Source organism: Ascoidea rubescens (genome assembly GCF_001661345.1).
Source record: "Ascoidea rubescens DSM 1968 unplaced genomic scaffold ASCRUscaffold_19, whole genome shotgun sequence".
Classification (NCBI taxonomy): domain Eukaryota; kingdom Fungi; phylum Ascomycota; class Saccharomycetes; order Ascoideales; family Ascoideaceae; genus Ascoidea; species Ascoidea rubescens.
In genome coordinates, this window is record NW_017962931.1 from 130,139 (window position 1) to 152,367 (window position 22,229).

Genomic DNA, 22,229 nt, shown 5'->3' on the forward strand with positions numbered 1-22,229 from the left:
GTATGCACACACATGCACATACCAACTTTTTGGTGTATTTGAGAGGGAGACCGAATTAGCACTGAAATGGCGCTGAAATAGCGCTGAAATACTTGAAGTGAATATAACAATCAGCACAATACCTAAATCCTAAACGAGATCAAAACAAGATCAAATCAAAATCAAAACGATACCAGCACAAAACGACCCGAGAAAACTAAAGGAATAACCAATCACTTTGCTAATGGGTTTGCGATTTCACTGGTCTACCTTGGACCTCTAAGCCAGCCCAGGTGACCTGCCTACTACACAACCCCGCACAAATGGCGTCGCCATCACGTTACTGATGAAAAGGCCCCCAGGATCTGCGCACAAAGACCTCTAGAAACGCTCCCGTCTGCTGGAGAGCGATAACCGCCTCCAGCAGAGCCATGATTCCTTATGAAATCGTGGAAGGAATCATCATCATCATCGTCCACCAAAAAGTTACCACCCTCAGCATAGCTCCAACCTCCTGAGCCAGTTGTAATTATCTCATTCAATAATATTCTTTTGGCTCTTGAGCTGTTTTTGTTGGTTTGCTTTTTGTTCTCATCTCTCTGCTGTTTTTATCATATGAAAATTGTTCAACAATCATCTGCTGTCTTTTGACCATTCGATAAGACACACCGAGATTGAGTAGATGCTGAAGACCTATCACACTGTCAATCCCCTTCTTTTCTTGTTTTTATTCTGGTTATTCTTACTGGAATACAAATGTGATGATTGCCCACCAACTTAATGCTCTAATTAATTCTGCAAGAAAAAAAAACTTGCTGATTCACCAAACTATTCGTCTAAACACTGGTTTTCAAAAACCCAGAGGTCTCATGGTTTTATTTTTCATCTTGATCCAAAATAATTTGACTTCGTCAAAATAGTATAATGAATGTTATTTTTAAATCAGCAACATAAAAACATAAAAACACAAAAAGCATAATAACATAACATAGTCCTGATTCTTGATGCCTCGAGCTTGTGTGATTTATCTCAAAATAATATAATCTGCCTGTACTTGACGATTATTAGCTTAGCTTCCTTATTACGAGATGACTTTAACCACCAATCTATCTCTCACTGATACCTCTGGAAATTTTCAGAAATATGGAAAGTGATCCTTTGCAAAGGAAACCTATTAAAATTTAATTCAAACTAAACCAAAATTCAAACTAAAAAAATAAATTAATCTCTCATTCTAATTTTTAGGTTGTTTAAAATCCTTATCCTTTGCGTTTCACTTTATCAAAAGATCGTTTTATTTTACTTTTTTCTTTATTGCATTAATTCAACAATTTTTAAAATTATTTACAACTGTATAATTTTTTTAGTATAAATTCAATTAAATTCTCTTTGCTTTCTTTCTTTTCTCTTCTCTCTCTTTTTTTTTTTTTCTTTAAATCTGATTTGCACTGTTCTATTATTTATTTTTATTCTATTCATCACAAATAATTGAATCAATCAACAAATTATCCTATATTATATCATTTAATACCCACTAATAATGTCTGATCAAGCCTTGTCAAATGAAGCTTTAAAACAAAAATTGAAATCGAATTTTGCCTCAATGATTGCAAAGGCTGCAGCTGCTGGCGAGTTATTCAAAAAATACAGAGAAGGTTTTGTGGCTGCCCACCCAAATGCTAGAGCACTATTAACAAACAGTGGCGAATCTTTAAAAAAATCCACTGGTTATATATCTCAAAAATACCCAAGTCTTTATGAGGGCTACAGTAGAGTACCAAGTAAAGAAGCTATTAGATCTGGTATATCTTCATGGTTCAAAAAATACAAAACTTTTTGCTTACAATACATTTCAACTCTATTTTCTGGTCCAAATAGTTTCATCAAGGTTCTTTTTACATTCATTGCGTCTGAGTTGATGGATAATAAAAAATTGCACGAAAGAATTCGTAATTCTTTCAAATCACCAAAAACTCTCAAAGATAAATCTAACGAGTAATTTCGATTTTAATTCCAATTCTAATTCTAATTCTGCTCTTTAATCTTTAATCTTTCGTTGTGGATTTCACAGCTTTTAGTTCTTGTCATGTTCTTTGTTTTCTCATTACATATCTATATATTTTATTCATCATTTTAATCAACGTCTTCTACTCTTTATTATCCTTTAATCTTCTTTAATCTTCGCCTCTTTTTCGGTTCTTGTCTCTTTTCTTTTTTTTGCATCCGTTCCGTTCAGTAGAATATCTCCGCGATATTTGTTTTCTCTTTTTCTTCGCTGTCCAAATCAGCGAAACTTTAGTTTTTGCAATTGTGAAAAATTTTAAAAAAAATATTGTTGAAAAAAATAACCAAACAGTTGCCTTTTCCAACCACAAATATATACAAAAACAAAAACAAAAAAACAATTTAAATTTAAATTTAACAATGGGATTATCGGCACCTAAAAATAAACAACGATTTGGTTTAGACCCAAGAAATACCTTCTGGTCTGAAGATCCCAATAGATTTGGAAGCAAACATTTAGAAAAATTGGGCTGGAAACCTGGTCAGGGTTTGGGTTTGGCTAAAAACTCAATAACAACTGTTCTTAGGACAACAATTAAGGATGATAAAGTTGGTTTAGGTTCAAAACTAGCTAAAAAACTCAACAACGACGATCCCTTTGCTAACGATGAATGTGCTGGTTTAGATGTCTTTCAAAGAATTTTAGGTAAATTAAATGGCAATGAAGATAAAATAAATAAAGAACTAGATAGACAAAGCAATGAAAAAATAATCAATGGTAAATGGGGTATTAATTTTATAAAAGCTGAAACTTTAGAAAGCTCTTGGGATGAAGAATTAAAAAAATTCATCTCTTTTTCAGGAGAAGGTAAATCAAAAAAGAGATCAAGAGAAACAACTGATGATATCAATGGCCAAAATGATATAGAAACAAAAGTAAAGAAAGTTAAAAAAGACAGAAATTTAAAGAAAAGTGAAAAAGATAAGAAAAGTAAAAAGGATAAGAAGGATAAGAAGGATAAGAAAGAGAAAAAGGATAAAAAAGAGAAAAAAGAGAAAAAAGAGAAAAAAGAGAAAAAACTAAACAAAGGTAATAATGATGTTAAGTTAGATAAATCATTAAATGATAAAACATTCAAAAATTCTACTCTAAATTCAGATTTTTTGGCAGGAACTCAGAGCAAAGCAAACTCGATTAAAACTATACCACCAAGATTAGCTGCTCGTTCAAGGTGGATAAAACAAAAAAGGGCTCCAATAGATGAAAGATCATTGAGAGAAATTTTTATGATTTCTGCGTCTGCAAACTGAATAATCTATTGATAATTATTAATTTGTTCTATAAGATGATTTATAAAAAGGTTTAAATGTATCTCTAATGTTATTTTTTTTCTGTTTTCTGTTTTTTTTTTGGATTTTTTTAATTATATAAACTTGCATTTTGCATTTCAGTGTCTTCAGTTGCACTTTTTTAGATTTTTCTATTCTATCAATCAAATACTTTTACCCATCTAAAATATTTAAACCACCTAGGCTCAACTAATATACAGTTTGCATTTGCAACTCTAATCGGGGCTTCATATTCGTTTAATGGCAATGTTTCTACATGGCCATCAATAACAACCTTTCTTCCTTTTGATGAAACAATTTTAGCTCTCAAAACCAATGTTGCATCAGTTTTGATTTCATTGACAAAATCGATCGATAATTTAGCTGTAACACCTCGTTTACTGGGTAATCTATTAAACCCACAATAACACAATCCTTCATCTAGCATGATTGAAACAATCCCATTATGCAAACGACTGTTCTTGTTATTCAAATCAGAACCAACATGATAAAATCCTTTCAAAACCCCTTCTTGCTTGTTTAAAAAATATATTGGATCAATATCAATTTTGTTGGATCCATATAATAGCCCCTGTGAAACCTGATTAGTTTGATATGACTTTGGGATTGCAGAACTCACTCTACCCCCAATAAATTCCTTATCATTTTTGGCAGATAAAAACTCTTCATTTCTCTGTATCAAATCTAAAATGTCCAAACGATGCTGCTCTGTAATGGATTTGGTGTTAAGTTCTTTATCATTAAGCGACTGGCCTACTGCTTGAGTGTATGAGCCATAACCGCTAAAAAAACCCAAAGAAGAGCCTATAAGTCTTCTAAATGCTACAAATGCCATTGCTGTGTCTGTTTTTTATAACAAACCTGTATCTTTTAACTGGCCTTTATCTCTTATCTACAAAGCGGTTAGACTTTTTTCTCTCCGAGCTCTCTTCGAATAAAATTGCCTCCAAAACAAATTTACCCGAAAATGCGATTTTTACTGTTTTCTTACATGGTTCGATGTTTTAAAACAAAATACCAGATTTTTAAAACTGAAGAAATTTCACTAAATGCCAAAAATTAAAATAAAAACTCAATTTCTAATTCAAAAAGGATAAAAATATAATAAATAAGAATAAAAAATAATAGAAAAATTAAAAAATTAAAAATTAAAACTTTAAAATCCCAACCAACAGAATTTTCAACCAAAATTTAATTTAATAATAAAATATATGAATTAACAAAATGAATACTGCAACATAAAATGAAATCAAATTAAGCAAAACCAAACCCTTCATGACCTTCAGTAATTGCTAAAAGAAGAGCTGTGCGCAAATTCTCATATGACTCGTATTGTGGCAAGTCGAGTTGATTGAAACAAGTATGAGCAGAAGGCAAACGATCTGTTGCACCATAAACCCTATGAATGGCAAATTTCTGAGTTCCATCAACACCAGCTAAAGAAGAAAACCCTTCTAATGGCACTTTGCTTGTACCTGTAACAAATTGCAATAGTTTGGCCCTTTGTTCTTTATCAAAAGACTTGACCGCTCTCCAAAACCATCTGATAACTGTGCTTGATGGAGAATAGTTCTTGTAAATGGTGTTATTCTTCCAGTCATCCACATCTATATTAGGCAATCCTGATATCAACAATTCTAATTCTTGTTCATTAAAAATTCCAACCAAGTCTTTGGGAATTATTTCGTAAAACCCAATAAGGAAATTATCAATTTGTTCTTTAACACTAGTCTGTAATCTGAATTCAACCACTTTTTCAACATAATCCTTTTTGTTTTCATTTGTCAACGAAATATTTCTTCCGTTAGGCATTAAATCATAAACTTTTGTCACACCAAAATCATTGGTTTCAACAGAAAAAGTCTCAGTTAAAACATCGGTGATATCATTGTTTAAAATCCATTCAACAGATTTATAATATTCAGGATCCAAGTTCTCCATATCACGTAAAGAAACTTTTCTTCCGAGGAGACTTTTGTAAAGAGCTCTACTAAAATGACAATCTAAAAAGCACCCATCAAAAATGGCTTTTCCAATTATTGTTCCAATAAATTTGAAATAGGATAAATGATCGGGGTTAATTCCAGACATACGATTTGGATGAAATGTAGTTTTATCACTAGCAACAGGAGTAAATAAAACATAATCAGGATTGAACATTTGTCGAGACAATACTTGATACCATTCTCTTGTTACTCCACCAGCATCAAGTCCTGCCTCTCCTTTGAATCTAATTTGAAGCCTTGATGCACGAATGTCATCCCGTTTTTTGTAAAATATAGATCGATAGGAATCAAAAAACACATTATTACGACTAACTGCAACATTCAAGCCTCCCTTAGAAGGAAACTTCAAATGTAGTTGCCTGTCAAAATAGCTTTTTTTATTGTCAAATTCTAACGCTCTTGGATTCTTGACCAACATTGAGAATGGCCCACTCATCAATTTCGGATTATTTCTAACCATTTCATTCAATATTGTTTTATGTTGATCAGTGAAAGAGTAAAAAAAGTTTTCGATCGACTCACTGGTAAAATTAGAATTAGTTAAATCAATTTTTTGTAATTCTCTATCCTTAAGATCTTTAATTTTACAATGCTTGCAAACAACCATTAGAGCTTCAATCAAAGGTAACAAAGCAGTTGAAACATGAGAAAGATGTTTTTTAGTTTGAAGCTTCCCCAAACAATTACTCAACGCTGTCCATAATGATCCCAATTGAAATTGAATATAATTATGGAATAATGCATCATCTTTTTCAAGTTTATCTGAAGAAACATCTTTCTTTTGTGTTAAATAGTCAAATGCAGTTAAAACTCTGACTAGCTTTGTCTGATCAGAATTTGGCAAAACAAATTTGGAAAGAATGTTCATGTCAAGATCTTGCCCTTTTGGAGTTGATTCAATACACAAAACCAATTTTTGAAGATCGAACACTATTGATTGACTTAGGGTTTGAGTTAGATTCGATAATTCATTGATAAAAACATCTTTTGCACCAGGAAGAGAACACAAATTATGCATTGAGCTTAGAGTTTGTTGAAATGTTTTACTAGAAGAACAAACATCTGAAACTAAAACAAATAGTATTAATTTCAAATTTTCTGGTGGAATGATAGGAAAATCAAAATCTTTATGAGATTTTTCAGCGGAAGGGTTTTCTAGTTCAGTCTTTTGGTCTTTGGAAGACAGTTCGGCCGTTTCTTTTGCATCTGGTTTGTCCTGCTCAATTTCAATTTGGTTTTCAGAAGATTTATCTTTAACTAACTTATCTTTCTTTAATTTGGCAACTTTTAAGGGTTGCGTAAGCATTTCAAATATACTAGACAACAACTTAATTAAAGATGATTCCAGTCGGATGGTTGGTTTTTTGAGTAAAGAAAACAAAATGTTAATAGGATACTTATGTTCTGGATTAACCTTTTGATTGTTTTTATTAGGAGAATAAGTTACTTCATGTTCTGTTAAAAAGTAAAAACGTAGTGGAGAGCGACACTTAAACAGCTGATGAATAGCATATAAAATCTGTGTAGCAACGGTAACAGTAGTTGTACCAGTAGGGAACTGAGACATAAAAATATCTTTTATCTGACTGGAATTTGATTGGAAGTTTGAACTTTTGTTTAGAAATCTAGCACGATATGATAAAAACACAAAAGCTTTTTCTAAGGATTTTTGCTCATTGATTCCATCATCAAGTAATGAAAGCAATATATTAATGAGCTCAAACCTAGTTTGTTTATTCAAACACAAAAACTGGAATATTTCATAAAACATTCTTCTCTGCTCTTTTGATTGAGGATAAAATAGGAAACGAAGTATTGAGCATACACCAGATTTATCGACCAAGGAAGTAAAATATCTGTGATTAGATTTTTCTGTAAAAGGAGCAGAAAAAGGATGAAGGAAAGACCGGGATAAATCTGGTATAGTTGTAGGAACAACAATATCAATTCCAGCTGGCATAAATAAACGCTCATCAATACCTCTGTCTCCATCTGCACCTTCTACATTATTGTCATTATCTTCATTTTCACTATCTTCATTTTCACTATCTTCGTTGTCATCATTATCATTATTATCACCATTATCATCATCATCACCATCATCATTCTCGTCATCGTCGTCGTCGTCATCATCATCATCTTCCATATCATTAGTGTTCAAAAATTGATTAACTCCACCAAAAAGTCTTTCATTTCCAGAAAACATGGAAGCAGGACTAATACGACTATTAACAGCTTCATCATCAAGAATAGCGTCTCGAAGATGTGCTGGTAAAGCTTCAAAAAAATCTGGATCAATCTCACGAGTATGAACTCCTCCTGAACTAACCGCTTCTAACCTTCGTTGACTAACATGATCTGTAAAAACAGTTTCTCTTAAACCTTCTGGCAAAGCACGAAGAAACTCGGCATCAATATCAGTTCCGCTAATATCAACATCTACACCACCAATTTGAACATATACAGGCTGTCTTGGTTGTGTAGAACCGGATAATGCCTCTTCCTGTTGCTGCTGACGTCGAGCTTCAATGGCAGCTTCAACTTCAGCTTTGGCTGCGGCTGCAGCTTTCTTTTGTTGTTGTCTGATTTTTTTTCTTTTTTCCATCTCAACTTTTTTACGTTTCTTCTCAATCTGTCTCGCTTTTTCAAAAAATTCAAAACTTGCTTTGTATATGATGTTAATAATTTGAGGGATCACTCTTCTAGCCTCAGAATCAACATCTTTATAGAAGTAACTAGCAGCATCACGCCATCTATCTAAAGTCGATTTAAACAAGAAAGAAGAGCTTTTAGGCGAACTTCTTCTAATAATTCTTCTTCTGAACTCAGGTAGCCTTGCTATATTATTTAAATTGAATGATCTATCAGGGAAAGTTTGAAAAAACCTGCCTCCAGTCTCAAATAAATTATTGAAAATAGGAAAAAATCTGTCCAAACGGTTATGTTGACGACGATTAATATGAGCTCTAAGACTATTACCAGTCATATCAAACCGGAACACATTTAGCTCCTCCGAAGAGTCATCATCATCATCGTCGTCATTGCCATCGTCGTCGTCGTCATCATCATCATCATCTTCTTCTTCTTCTATATCTTCATCATCGTCATTATCTTCATCATCAATATGTTGATGAAACTCTAATTCATCAACTTCAGAAAAATACTCTCCACCATCAAAACTATCATGAGTAAAACCATCTCTATAATCATGTGTGCCATACCAGTCATCAAATATTATATCATTATTTTCATCGGATGGATCAATATTAAGAGAAAATATAGAGTGGTCATCATCTACTTCTTCAAATTCATGATTTTCAGTCCAGTCATTCAAATCAATAATACTGCTTTCATTTTCGGATTCTTGGATATCTTGACTGGAAACTTCCAAATCTTCACTTTCAACATTTATTAAAATGTCATCCTCTCCAATAACTTCATATACATCAGAGTCTTCATCGATTGCTAATTCCATTTCAGATCCAGTACTAGAATTGTCATATATATCATCTTCTTCTTCGTCTTCATCTTCTTCTTCGTCATTGTCACCATCATCACCATAATCATAATCAGATTCCATTTCATTTGAAACATCACTTGAAAAAGAAGAACTTCTGTTAGATGAAGTTTCATAATTTTCCACCAAAGATCTAATGTAATCTTCGCCTTCACCCTCCCCATCAACAGATTTTTCAGGTTTAAAATATTCTTGATACCTAGTTTTAATATTACCAAGTAGATTTAATGGTTTTAAGCATTCTTTGATAATCACTTTTATAAACGGTATATTAAGATCAAGCTCAGAAATAATAGAAGTGATTTGATTGGGAATTCCTTTATCAAGCATAATCTTTCCAAGATAAAATAAATCATTACTGGTTGATACTTTATCAAAACAGCTTTCATGGACATTCCCAAAAACAGGAGAAATTAAACTACTGCAAACTTGAACTAAATTGATTATTTTACTGTATCTAACTTCAGCGACTTGTTTGGAATCATTACTGTCCTTAATAGCCTTGCATAAATATTCAATTGTGTGCCTTCTGATACTCGACATGACTGGGTCTTCCTTTTTGGGATCAGGTAATTGATCATTTTCTGAAGGGGATGCCAACAATGCAGTTATAGCAAGTCTGGCAAATGTAGCAATCTCTTCTTTTGCCTTCAATTCTGTTGAATCTTGTTTTACTAGAAAATTAGTGCATATTAATTTATGGAAGAAAAAATTAACAGACGTGGAATGAAACTTCAATCCAGATGATTGATGAAGTCTTGAGTAGGTGATAAAATCTAACTTTGCTTTTTTGTAAGAGGATATGATTTCAATTATTACATGCAATATAAAAATCATATACTCCAATTTAGAATTTTTACTTTCTTTTTCAATTTTGCTTTCTTTTTCTTTTGAATTGCTATCCTTACTTTTTGTTGATATATTTTTTTTTGAAACTTCCATCAATTCAGTTAATAAAAACTTCATGACTTCAGTTAGTTGGGCATCAGATTGATTCTTTTGAGGTGTCTTTTCCCATTTTTCTTCTAAATTCACATCTAACATAGGTATATCTTCACTGGATTTTTCATCTGAAGTTTGGTTGAGATTTTTTTTTATATGTCCTTTAATGTCATCTTTAAATTTCCCTTTTGAATCAATTTTCGATTCAATCTTCAGAATATTTAAATTATCCAATTCGGCCTTACAATCATCTAATCTTAAATTTTCAGTAATTAAAGTAACATATTTTTTAGGATCTCTTAAAACCAAAGGAGATGTTTCTTTTATAATATTTGTCAAACTGTTTTTCGATCCATGGTTACCAACACCTAATGCTCGGCTAGAATTTTCAAACACTTCGTCTAGTCTCTTTGAAATAACTCTTTCAATATACTCAGGTGTTTCATACAACCTTCTCACCAACGTTATCAAATAATTTTTTAGTTTAGAACTTTGAAATTTATCATGGAACTTGTAGAAAGACTGAAATAAAAGCTTAATTAATGAAGATTGGCAAACTTTTAAGCAATTTAGGTAATCCTGAGTATAAATCAACATTGCCTTAGATATAGCTAATGCAGATTCAACTTTATCAATTGTTTCAATTTTTAATAATTTATTAAAAACAGAATCAGTGATTTCAGTTGGTAATTGATACGGGTTTTCAATTTTTGGCTGATCTATTAAAACCACCGACTTCACAGATAACTTTTCGATTTCAGGAAGTTGAGAAAAAGACAAAATATCATTAAAAATATCTAAAGCAACAGGAAACCATTCAAAATCAATGTGTTTTGGATTAAAAGATTCTTCAAAAAGTTGAACATATCTTTCAAGGATAGAATTAGAGCCCATTAATGTTTCATCATTGTGTAACAAAGAAAAAAAAAGAGACAAAATAGCAGATAGTTTATCATCAGCTTTGGATGTTTTTAATTCCCCGAATAAAGACATTATAATCAGTAAAAGTGTAGGATATATGCCATTTTCTTCCTCTAAAGATTTAGAATTAAAGTATGGCTTTAGAAGACGGATCATAATAGAGATGGGAACTACACACTTTGGATATTGCTGAGAAATATAAAGCCATTGATCTAAGAAACTTTTAAAATTTTCCTCTCTCAACTTTACCAAATCTTTCATTGTTCTGTATGATTTATATTGTGCCCTTATAGGTATACAGCTAGGAGCAACATATTTGCTTTTATTTGCCTTAGCATTAATCTCAAGCCATCTTTTCGCATCTATTTGAAAGCCTGGAGGATGAATTTCTGAAGAAAGAGGTATCAACTCATTCCTTGTTACCTTCAAAAATTGAATTGCTTCTTCTTCTGTCATACCTAATGACTTGATATATTCAACCCTACTTTTTGCAGTGCCAACATTATTCCAATTGAGTGGATAGATGTAACTAGAATCATCTGGCCCGAGCGGTATATCTGTAGTTGAATCAAATACAAATCTAGAAATATGAATGATATTTTCCACAACATCATTTGATATCCTTACTTGACAGTTTTCATTGTATATAGGATCGTCAGCTTTCAAAACCATTTCTAACACACCAAATGAAAATAACTTTGCTTGCACCAGAAAACGATCAGCAAGTTTTGAATATGAGATGCTTAACCTGTTTTTATTGTGATCATATAAATCCACACTAAATGGAACAGGAGAAATCTTTTCTTTTGTTATGATGTTTTTGATCAACTTCAATGATTTCAATATAACTCCCATGGTTGTACTTTCTTTATTAAAAAGAAAGTACTTTAATTGATTCATTTCCTCGACTTTTTTTGGATCTAAAGTAGCTAGGGAATTCCAGTAACCAGAAATTATATCTTTAATCTTAATAAATCCATCATATTGCATAAAACAAATAGCAGTTGATGTTTGAGATTTTGTTTTTGAAAATAATAAATAATTTATAAATGAAATACATATTATAAGGTAAGCAGTATCATTGAAATCACTTCTTCCTGATGTTTTATCAAGCATAGACACTAATTCATAAGCGATTTCTTGTGATATGAGAATCGAATATTTCCTATAATCAGGAAATGGCTCTTGATCTTGATTTCTTCCTAACATAGACAGAGAACCTAATTTGCAAAGAATTGTACAAATGGATGTTTGAATGCTATTTAAAATCGTTCGAATTTGCAATGTGTTTTTAAATTTTACATCTGTCTTAGCTAATTTTTTTAAATGCTCGGCCTCTTTTTCTTTTTCTTTTTCTTTTTCCTTTTCATTTTCATTTCTCTTTTTGGGATTTTTGACATAAACTTGAAAGGGAGAATCAAAGGATTTGTCTGATAAAGTGTGTTCCACATAATCTTCTGGCATTGATGTTTTCAATAAGATTTCTTCCCAAGCACACCTGCCATATAATCTGCAAAGTGATTTAATAAAATGAATACCCTCAGGTTTTGAAAAGACATCCGTCATAAGACTAAGTTTTTGATTAGATTCAATTAATGTAACATTCCTTTCACTTAACTTTGATAAAAAGTGCAAAAATAAATTCAATTTATTTAGATTCTGCAAGCAAATTGAACCATTTGATTCATTTCCATTTTCAAATTTAGTGAAATATGAAACTTTTGTATATTCTTTATAATCAAAAAAATCCGAAACACTTTTAATTAAATCCAAAGACTGATCAAGAATTAGTTTAAAAGCTTTATCATCTTTAATCTCTATTAAAGGTTCTAATAAACTCACAGTAAAGAAGTTAAAAGGGACTTTATCAAAAACCAAAAAGGCAAGCCAATCCTTAAAATCTATTTTTTCAAAAAGAACTTTCCACGATAGACCTAGCTCAAGCAATTGAGAAATACATGTTGAAGCTAATTCTATAAGAGCCACCTGATCATCCTTTTCGTCTAATATGGAGGAATCGGAGTTACCTTTCTTGCTATCATCAATATTTTTGGAGTGAAATAGAGATTTTCCATCAGAGGATCGATAAAATTGAATGCCCTTTAGTTTGGAGACAGTTAATTGGGGAATCTCTTTAACAATTCTGACCATTTCTTTTAATACTATAGGCTTTAAATCGGGATAGTGTCTGGCCAATTCATCAAACAAACTTCCTGGGAAATTCAAATATTCCTTTGAAGTTAATTCGGTTGCATATTCTACATTATAAAAAATTTTATCAACAACTTTTGTTATTAAATTATAATCTTTAACTTTTTGTAAACCATCTTTATTGAGACAAATTGCATTGATCATTTCCAAGATTGCTCTGATCAAATCAGTATCAGGAGAGAAAAAAATTTTGAATTTGTTAAAGAAAAAATCAATTATTTTTGACTCGGTTAATATTGGATAAGAAGTTGGTTCTTGATGAATTATGGTAGTTATAATAGTTAAAGTACTTGTCAAAATTTTTGGTTTAAACAAATCACAATTGTTCAAGACCTTATTAAAGGAGCTTAGAATTGGGGAATCAAATAAATTTCTAGTTCTCTCAGTTGAATTAGACCTGATTAAATGGTGTGTGAATTTTAATAATTCTTTCAAATAATCTGAAGTTGCGATTTTAATTAGGCTTCTGTCATTTAAATTTTCATCCATTTGATTGAAATTTTCAAATTCTTTGTATAGGATTATTTCTTGATTTTTCAAGATAAAATCCACTTCATCATTTATTGCACTAATTAGTAATTTAAAGCCATTTTTTTCAATAAAAGAACCTAGATTATCAGGATAGGTATCGATTAAAATTCTTATTAATCTGATGGCAGATGTTGCAGTTGGTTTATGATTAATTGTTCTTAGGGATAAAAAGTCCAATAAATTTTGTAGTAAGCCAGCAGAGGTTAATAGAGGTATGATATTTTTATTTTCAAGAAATGATTCAATTAATCTGAAAAATCTTGTATAGCAATAATCGTAAAAGTCTGAGTCATTGTTAATTAAATTTGAGGAATTGATTGAGTTGTTTTTGAGTGCTCTTAAAATGGATCTAACTGAGTAAAATAACATTCCATGACTAACGTTTCCGTTCATTGCTTTAATTAATTCATTTGACCATAGTCTTCTTGAAGAAATTGATTCTAAGCAATGGATAGCATCTATGTAAATGTCTTTATCGACGGTTGTGTCATTATCTGGATGAATCAATTCTACTATATATTGTAATAAATTTGGTTCTTTTTCAAAAATTAAAGAGTTGATTGTAGTCAGATGATTCATTGTACAGGAAAAGCCGACTAATAAACATTTCAATCTAATTATTTCACTTCTTAAGATCGGAGAGTCATTATTTGGTTTATTTGATTTAAGTTTTTTTAATTTGATTTTATTTTTATTGTTTTTATTATTAGTAGTAGTAGTAGTGTTAGTGGCGGTGGTGGTAGCGGTGGTGATAGTATTGTTATCATCAAAAGATTTTGCAATAAAGGCATGGATTGAGAAAGATTGCCAGTATTGATAAGGGATTTCTTTCATTGCTTTATCGAAAATTTGTTGTAAAGTGTATTTACGGATTTCATTTTCGGATAAAGTAAAGTGACGAATACCTTCATTAACGATAGCAGTTGAGTTTAATTTTTTTGAATTCTTTTTTGAGGACTTCGTCGCAGAAAGTGGTGTCGCTGGAGATGTTTTAGGAGATAGTTCCATTGAAGTTAAAGAACGTTTAACTTTTGATAAAGTGATATTTTTGTTTGAAATATTATCTTTACTTAAAGGTTTAGTGAGGGGTGAAGGTTGACTTTTGGAGGAAGTTAATAAAGGTTTTATAGGAGTTTGAACATTTTGAGGAGTATTCTTATTGCTATTGTTGTTGTTGTTGTTTGTATTAGTGCTGGCGTTGGCGTTGTTATTGTTGGTGTTGTTATCATTAAGATAGTATAATTTACTATCGAAATAAGGAAAAGAAATCGATTTATAAGATTTTGGTACAGAAGAATTAATGAAGTTTAGGAAGGATAAATGATTTGAATTCAAAAAAGATTGGGGGAAAATGGAGGATAATTTTAAAATTTGGAATCTTAAATTATTATCGACTCTTTTTAATAGAGTATCTCTTTTGACAAAACGGTTAGCGATGATTATACAAATTCTTAAAGCGGCTAATTTAATTGAAATTGAGGAGGAATTAGTCAAGTTGTAAATTTGATTTATTGAGGAATACAATAGTTTATTTGAGCATTTTGAGTATAATTTATAAGTCAAGTTCAAAATGGACAATATTGAAGCTTCGTCGGTAGGTTCGAAAATGGTTAATTTTATGGGGTGCTGGGTTGATGAAGATTTTGAAGAATAGATGTTTTTATTTGAAAGAGCATAGGGGTCATTGTAGTTGCTGTAGCTGTCAAAACCGTTATAGTTTTCGTAATTAATGTTGTAACTGTTATAGTTGCTGTAGTTATTATAATTGTTGGTATTGAAAACATTGTCGGGAGTTGTATCACTGAAATTATTGGTCTGGTCATTTCGGTCATTTTGATCATTTTGAGGACTGGTGGTTGGATCTAAACCATATTTTTTAACAGTATCAGATAAAATAGTATCAAACCGATTTAAAACTGGGATCCAGTAGAAGAGGTTATTGTAGGTCAATATTGTTCCATTGTTGATTTGGTTACAATGGATAATTAATTGATCGATTGGTAAGTCAGCTAAATCTTGAATTTGTTTTACTCTGTAGTTTTTCTTGTACTGTTCCTTAGAAATTAGCATTTTCGAAATTGATAAAATACTAGCGAATTTCGATTGATTGATTGATTAATTGATTGATTAATTCTTTTCTTGAAAAGAAGCTAAAAACCAAAAAAAGAACAAAAACAAGAAAGAAACCAAAAAAGGGGACCAAGAGGTTTATATTGTAACCCAATTACGATTCCTATTACTATGATTTGTATCAGCGAGGAGGATAATACAGAGATCTCAACGTATTACCTGATTGCTAGAACCAAAGAAACCAGAAAGATAGTATAATATAGTATAGTATAATATAGCGCAGGAAATGTTCGATGGCAATATAACAGCAGCAAAAGAGCTCTCCTGAGTTGTTGAGGAGTGATAGGAGAAAAGAAGACAAAAGAAGGAAAAAGAAATCGGTCTGCCTTTTGTCTGCCGTTTCTCCAACTCGAAAGCTGTGCCGGCTCTCCTCATCTGGGCCGGCTCTGTCTGATGCACCATCTCCGGCCACCACATACCACTGCTGCTGCTGCTGCCTCTGCTGCTGCTGCTTCTCGTGCGACATCCGTCCTACCGAATGTGCTGCTGGCCTTGGGACCGGAATTCTATGTCTTGGCCAGAGGTCTCACACCGTGAGCAGTCGCCACTCCCGGAACTCTCGGACCAAGCAGCGGCACACGAACACCACACGCTTGCAGACAACACTTGCTGTTCGCCAGTGGCGCGCAGAACCTAAAACACCGTACCACGTGCGCGCAATTCTTGGTAGCAACGCCCCGCCGCGAAGCAGCAGCTGCAGGCAGCGCACCCCTACTGCTTGTTGTGGTGCAGCACACTGCATGCGAATCCCTTTCTATTGGCCCACGCTTTCTAGATCACTTCAATTCATTATACAATTGTAAAATTTATATTAGAAGATAATGTCCTTATTGTGTGAAAAAAAATTATAGAAAATAAAAACAACATAGAAAATAGAAAAATATTAAACTAGAACTATTAATTTAGTCAATTGAAAACTAAAACAATTTGTTGAATAATACTCTTCTCAAATTTTAGCTAAATTTGTTTAAAAACTAAATCAATGTAGAAAAAAAAGGCTGATAGGTAAAAATAACGAACAATTTAAAAAAACAACAGATAATTATAACTAAATAGGAAAAAAAACTATTCCAGTTTATGCCACGTGATTCTTGGAATAGAAGACTGTAAATAAGCTAAAAACAAAATCATAAATAAAAATAAAAAAATAAACAGCTTAAAGAAATGACAGAGTGAAAAAATATTATTAACTAGTTAGATAATATAATAAATTCAACAATTTTTATCTCATTTCATACTTTCTAGAAAAATTATATCTTTGTAGACTTTTTGAACTTTTTGAACTTTTTTAAAATTAACGAGAATTTTTAAACTTGATAAATAACTGAGAAACAAAAATTAATTTTTTGGTTTTTTTTCAGTGTTTTTTTAGCTTGATGGATGTAGGTGTCTTTTGAAATATAAATAAACCATTATAACTCAACATTGGAATTATCTTGAAAATTGAAATTAAAACTGTAATAATTTGTGTTAATGTAATTACAATTATAATCATTATAATCATTATTAATAAAAATAACAATATAGTTATAATTATAATTATAATACTCTTGAAAAGTAAGGTTTAGAAATTTGACATTGAAACTGTGATGGAATTTGTGTTTGTGTTTGTGACTGTGACTGTGACTGTGTTTGTGATTGTGATTGTGATTGTGATTGTGATTGTGATTATGATTGTGTTGGTGTTTGTGACTGAAATTGAAATAGATAAAATAGTTTGGAAATGCAAAAAATTATTATAAGAATTTTCTCATAAGATAAGATAAAGTGAAACTATCAAAACATTAAAAAACCAAGTAAAAATACAAGCATTTAAAACAATATGACTTATTGGACTGAATGAGAACTTCAATGAAACATGAATAGTGCCAGGAATGAGATTTGATAATCAAAAACAAATAATCAAAAATAAAAGATTGAAAAATAAAAGATTGAAAAATAAAATAAAGTAAAAGTAAAATAAAGTAAAAGTAAAAGTAAAAGTAAAAGTAAAAGTAAAAGTAAAAGTAAAATAAAATAAAATAAAATAAAATAAAATAAAATAAAATAAAATAAAATATTAAAACAAAAACAGTTAAAGGAAATTAATAAAAATTGAATTATGATAAAAATTAATAGTGAAAATTGCTTAGAGGATTAAAGTATTAGAAAACACACTGGAAGTAGAAAGAAAGAAAAAAATGAAATAACAAAATAATATAAACAAAAAAAAATGACATTGATGATTTTTCTTTTTTTTATATTAACAATAAAACAAACAGTAATATTTTAAAAAAATTCTTCTAAAGTTATTTATTTTGGTAGGGCTGAAATCCACTATTGTTTCCATTGTTCCCACTGTTCCCACTATTTCCATTGTTTCCATTGTTCACATTGTTTCCGTTATTAGAAGAAACATTGCCATTTAAATTTCCACCCATATTTCCACTCAAATTACCACTCATATTATTTAGTTGATTGAGATTCATATGGTTGTTCATATTTAATGAACTTAGATTATTAACATTACTCATATTGTTCAAATTAAGATTGTTCATATTCAAATTGCTATTAATATTTCCCATATTTCCTAAATTGTTCATATTATTCATATTCATAGTATTCATATTACTCATGTTATTCATATTCATATTATTAATAGGATTTCTATTGCTCATATTATTCATATTGTTCATATTATTCATACTATTCATACTATGAAGGTTACTCATACTATTCATATTATTGATATTACTCATTGCACCCCGACTAGGGATATTTCCCATATTATTTAATTTCAAATTGTTAATATTGTTAGTGATACCTGACATATTATTATTAAGATTGCTGAGGTTACCAATATTACCCATAGTATTCATATTATTCATATTACTCATGTTACTCATACTATTAATGCTATTCAAACTGTTCAAGTTGTTCATATTGTTCATATTACTCATGCTCCCAATATTGCTCATTGAACCAATAGAATTTAACGAATTGATATTACTGAGATTATGCATGTTACTAACATTCAAATTATTCATTGAATTACTAATCTTATTAACGTTTGACAAATTATTAATAGAGTTATTGGGATTACTGTTATTACTAGTGTTACTATTATTATTGCTGCTGCTATTATTATTGCTGTTGTTACTGTTGTTACTATTGTTACTATTGTTGTTGTTGTTGTTGTTGCTATTATTGTTGTTGTTGCTGCTGTTGTTACTATTACTACTGTTACTAGGAACATAATTTGAACTAGTTCGACGTTGATTTGAGCTTCGAACACCCAACGGATTTTTTGAAAATGAAAGACGAATTCCTCCCTTGCCAGGAACACCTCCAGGTCTTTGTAACTGACGACCATATAAATCACCAAGGGCCTTGGCAGCTAAGGGAATATCTTCAAATTCAACAAAACACATTGGGCCATGAGAATGGGAACCATTAGAATTGCTTGATGGAGCTTTATTCCTGAATGATAATCTTTTAAAACCTTTTTGCAAAGAAAATAGTCCCCGTAATTCATTTTCAGTTGCATCAGGTGGTAAATTTCCAACATATAGTGTATTACAAGGAGGATTTTGATCTGCAGGATTTGCTGGTAAAGGAATTCTTGCTAATAGTTCAGGAATCTTTTGAGATGATAAAGATTGTTGACTAACAGATTGTTGGAGATTTTGTTGAATGGTCTGTGAAGATTGGTTACTGATCAATGAATTTTGCAGTTGATTATTTGAATTTGAATTTGATTGAATGTTATTTGAAAGAAAATTTGAAGGGTTGTTATTGGGATTATTCCCAGTGACCATTGAAGAAGCATTCAATGGAAGAGGAGGAGCTGTGGTTGAAGTTGGGGTTTGAGCGCTTGAAGGAAAGAAAACTGAGCTTTTTCTCCTAGAATTATGGGGTTCCCAAACATTAGAGATTGAACTAGAGCCTGGGCTAACAATAGAAGCTGAGTTTTGATAAGGTGGGCTAGTAGAAGAAAATTGGTTTTCGTTAATTGGGGTTTGTTGGGAATTGGAACTATTTGATTGGGACCAGGGGTCTCTAACTAGCTGTTCATATTCTCTTGCATCGGCTTGTGTTTCCATTAATAGTAAAGACTTACCAGCAGTACCAGATGGAACTGGATTTGAGGTTGAATTGGAAGTACTTTGACCGGTTAAATCTTGGTTATTTTGTTCATTTGAAAAAGGGTCACTAAATATGCCTCGATGTCTTTGGCTGCCACTTCCAATGGTACCAGATCTTTTTGGCAAGTTGAGGGTGGTTGGGAAAGCATTTGAGGGATTAACAGAAGTTGGGCTATTTAAATAGGAAGGGCCAGAGGTAGGAGAGGTTAGATTTAAATGGGAGATTTGGGGAATGGAATTGAAGATGAGATTGGGATTATTGGACTGGTTTATGTTGTTGTTATTATTTGTGTTGTTGTTATTGTTAATGGGGGTGTTATTGACAGGATTGGAGCCGCTGGTGTTGAGAGTGGAGTTGTTATTACTGTTGATGTTGGAATTGATGTTGTTTTGGTTGTTCAAGTTATTTAGGTTGTTTAGATTACTTGATGAGATCATAGATGGATTGATTGAATTATTATACATTGCAGCTAAATCAAGATCAGTTTCTAAAATAACCGCTGGATGGTTTTGACCAAATAAAACTTGTCTTTTTGAATCAAGATTGGTAAAGGCACTAAATAGGCCTTCAATTGATCTAAAAGTTGCAATAATTTGGTCCGAAAGTAATTCGACTGAATAAACGTCGGTTGATAATGCAAAAATTAAAGAGGCTTCTCTTTGGGATAGGTCGAGAGGGATATTTCTTAATCTTAAAGTTTGTGGAGGATGTGGTTGTTGAAATTGTTGATGAAGATTATTTGGAATTCCAAAGTTTGAGATATTAGCGATGTTGGAGATGTTTCCAAGGTTGCTGAGAGTGCTGCTCATAGCAGTCGTGGTGTTTGTGTTAATGTTACTAATGTTGCTGTTGTTTGAGTTGTTGCTATTATTTGAATTGCTGCTATTGTTACTATTGTTACTATTGTTACTATTGTTACTATTATTGCTATTGTTGCTATTACTGCTGTTTAAGTTGCTATTGATGGAATTTGCAGAGTTTGCAGTGATTGCGTTTATAGCGTTTGGGGAATTAAGAATAATGTTGTTATTGTTAGCGCTGTTAGAGGAAGATAAATTTGCAATAGAATCTAGAGCGAGGGGAGAAGAATTTGGGTGAATCATTTGTAATCTTCCTGGATTTAATGGGGGAGAAGATAAGGAAGGCAAGGAATGCTGCTGGTTTAAATTGTGGTGGTGGATATTGTTGGAGGAAGATATTGGAGAAGAAGAATTTGAGTTTAAATTTGAAGAGTTCATGATGGGTTGTTGAGGCAAATTATCGGTAGACATTTTGATATTTTTATATTAAAATTTAGTAAATTGTGATTTGCTTTTATTTTGTTTGCTTTGATTTTTCGTGAGTTAATTTTGTATTTACGGTTATTATCAATAGTGTTATTGTTGATGTTGATGTTAATGTTAATGTTGATGTTGGTATTGTTGTTATTATTATTATTGTTGTTTTTGTTTTGAGTAAAATTTTAAATAGAATGAAATTTAATGTACAAATAGAATATTAGAATATTAATAAAATGAATTTAAGAGAAATAAAGATAAAGGTAAAGATAGGATAGGATAAAGATATAAAAAAAAATGAGCCGATGGCTTTAAAAAACAGGAAACAACAAAAAAGGAAATTAAGAGGTAATTTTAAGTTCCTTTGAATAGATGATTGATTTACTTGAAGAAATATAATCAAATTTTAAATTGATTAAATAGAATTGATTGATTAGAAGTATAGACAGTGAATGAATATGATGAAGGACACAATAGAACAAGCAGGACAGAAAGAATAAGAGATTAAAAGAATAAACAATTAGAATATATGATGGTAGGATATTATGAGGATAATATGTTGGATACTATTAGATACTATTAGATATTATCAATATTAATATTAATAGTAATAATAGTAATAATAATAATAATAATAATAATAATAATAATAATAATAATAACACTGAGTAATATTTAAAACAATTTAAAAGATTCTCTTCTGGGATAATGGTAGAGGATGAGATTGAGTAGATAAATAAAAGAAATTGGATGACTGATTACACCTAAAGTGAGGCAAAGGTGATAATGGATATTTATTTTAGATTTGAAATGGGATTAGATCAAAATTTATGTGGAAAAAATTGACTTCCTTTGATTTTGATCTGAGGTGGACAGTGGTTGGAGTTGATATGATTTGGTATGATCTGATCTAAATCAAAGTGATTTGGGATGAATCAATGAGGAACAAATAAGGATCACTTGATCTGAGTTGATCTGAGTTGGTTTAGGTTGATCTGGATTGATTTGATTTGGATTGATCTGATTTGATCTGGATTGATCTGGGTTGATTTGATATGATTTGATGTGATGTGATGTGATCTGGGTTGATTTGATCTGATCTGATTGAGTAGATGTAGTTGATAGAGTAGAGGTAGTTGGTTGTGCTGAAGGAGGAAAGAGAGATGAGACGAGGATATTTGGTCTCTGTGATTGCAAAGGATGATTTGGGATACAAAAACCAAATAAGGCGAGAGG

The 22,229-nt window shown here is 31.2% G+C and overlaps 4 protein-coding genes across 4 annotated transcripts; 1 reads left to right on the plus strand and 3 right to left on the minus strand.

The window, feature by feature from the left end:
• Positions 1-1,519: 1,519 nt before the first annotated feature.
• Positions 1,520-3,294, plus strand: PXR1 (telomerase inhibitor; the record flags this gene model as incomplete). The annotated part of the gene is made up of 2 exons (XM_020188567.1): positions 1,520-1,974; positions 2,268-3,294. 2 exons carry the CDS (start codon positions 1,520-1,522, stop codon positions 3,292-3,294), a joined length of 1,482 nt encoding a protein of 493 aa, XP_020044612.1.
• A 184-nt stretch (positions 3,295-3,478) lies between these two features.
• MRX3 (Mrx3p) lies at positions 3,479-4,024 on the minus strand (the record flags this gene model as incomplete). Its single annotated transcript, XM_020189947.1, has 1 exon — positions 3,479-4,024. A coding segment is annotated over one exon (546 nt), but the record flags the coding sequence as incomplete, so codon positions are not given.
• A 471-nt stretch (positions 4,025-4,495) lies between these two features.
• TOM1 (E3 ubiquitin-protein ligase TOM1) lies at positions 4,496-15,850 on the minus strand. Its single transcript, XM_020194098.1, has one exon. It carries the CDS (start codon positions 15,529-15,531, stop codon positions 4,588-4,590), a length of 10,944 nt encoding a protein of 3,647 aa, XP_020044614.1. The 5' UTR covers positions 15,532-15,850; the 3' UTR covers positions 4,496-4,587.
• Positions 15,851-17,879: 2,029 nt separating this feature from the next.
• Positions 17,880-20,987, minus strand: ASCRUDRAFT_10346 (uncharacterized protein; the record flags this gene model as incomplete). The annotated part of the gene is made up of 1 exon (XM_020188568.1): positions 17,880-20,987. One exon carries the CDS (start codon positions 20,985-20,987, stop codon positions 17,880-17,882), a length of 3,108 nt encoding a protein of 1,035 aa, XP_020044615.1.
• Positions 20,988-22,229: the final 1,242 nt, after the last annotated feature.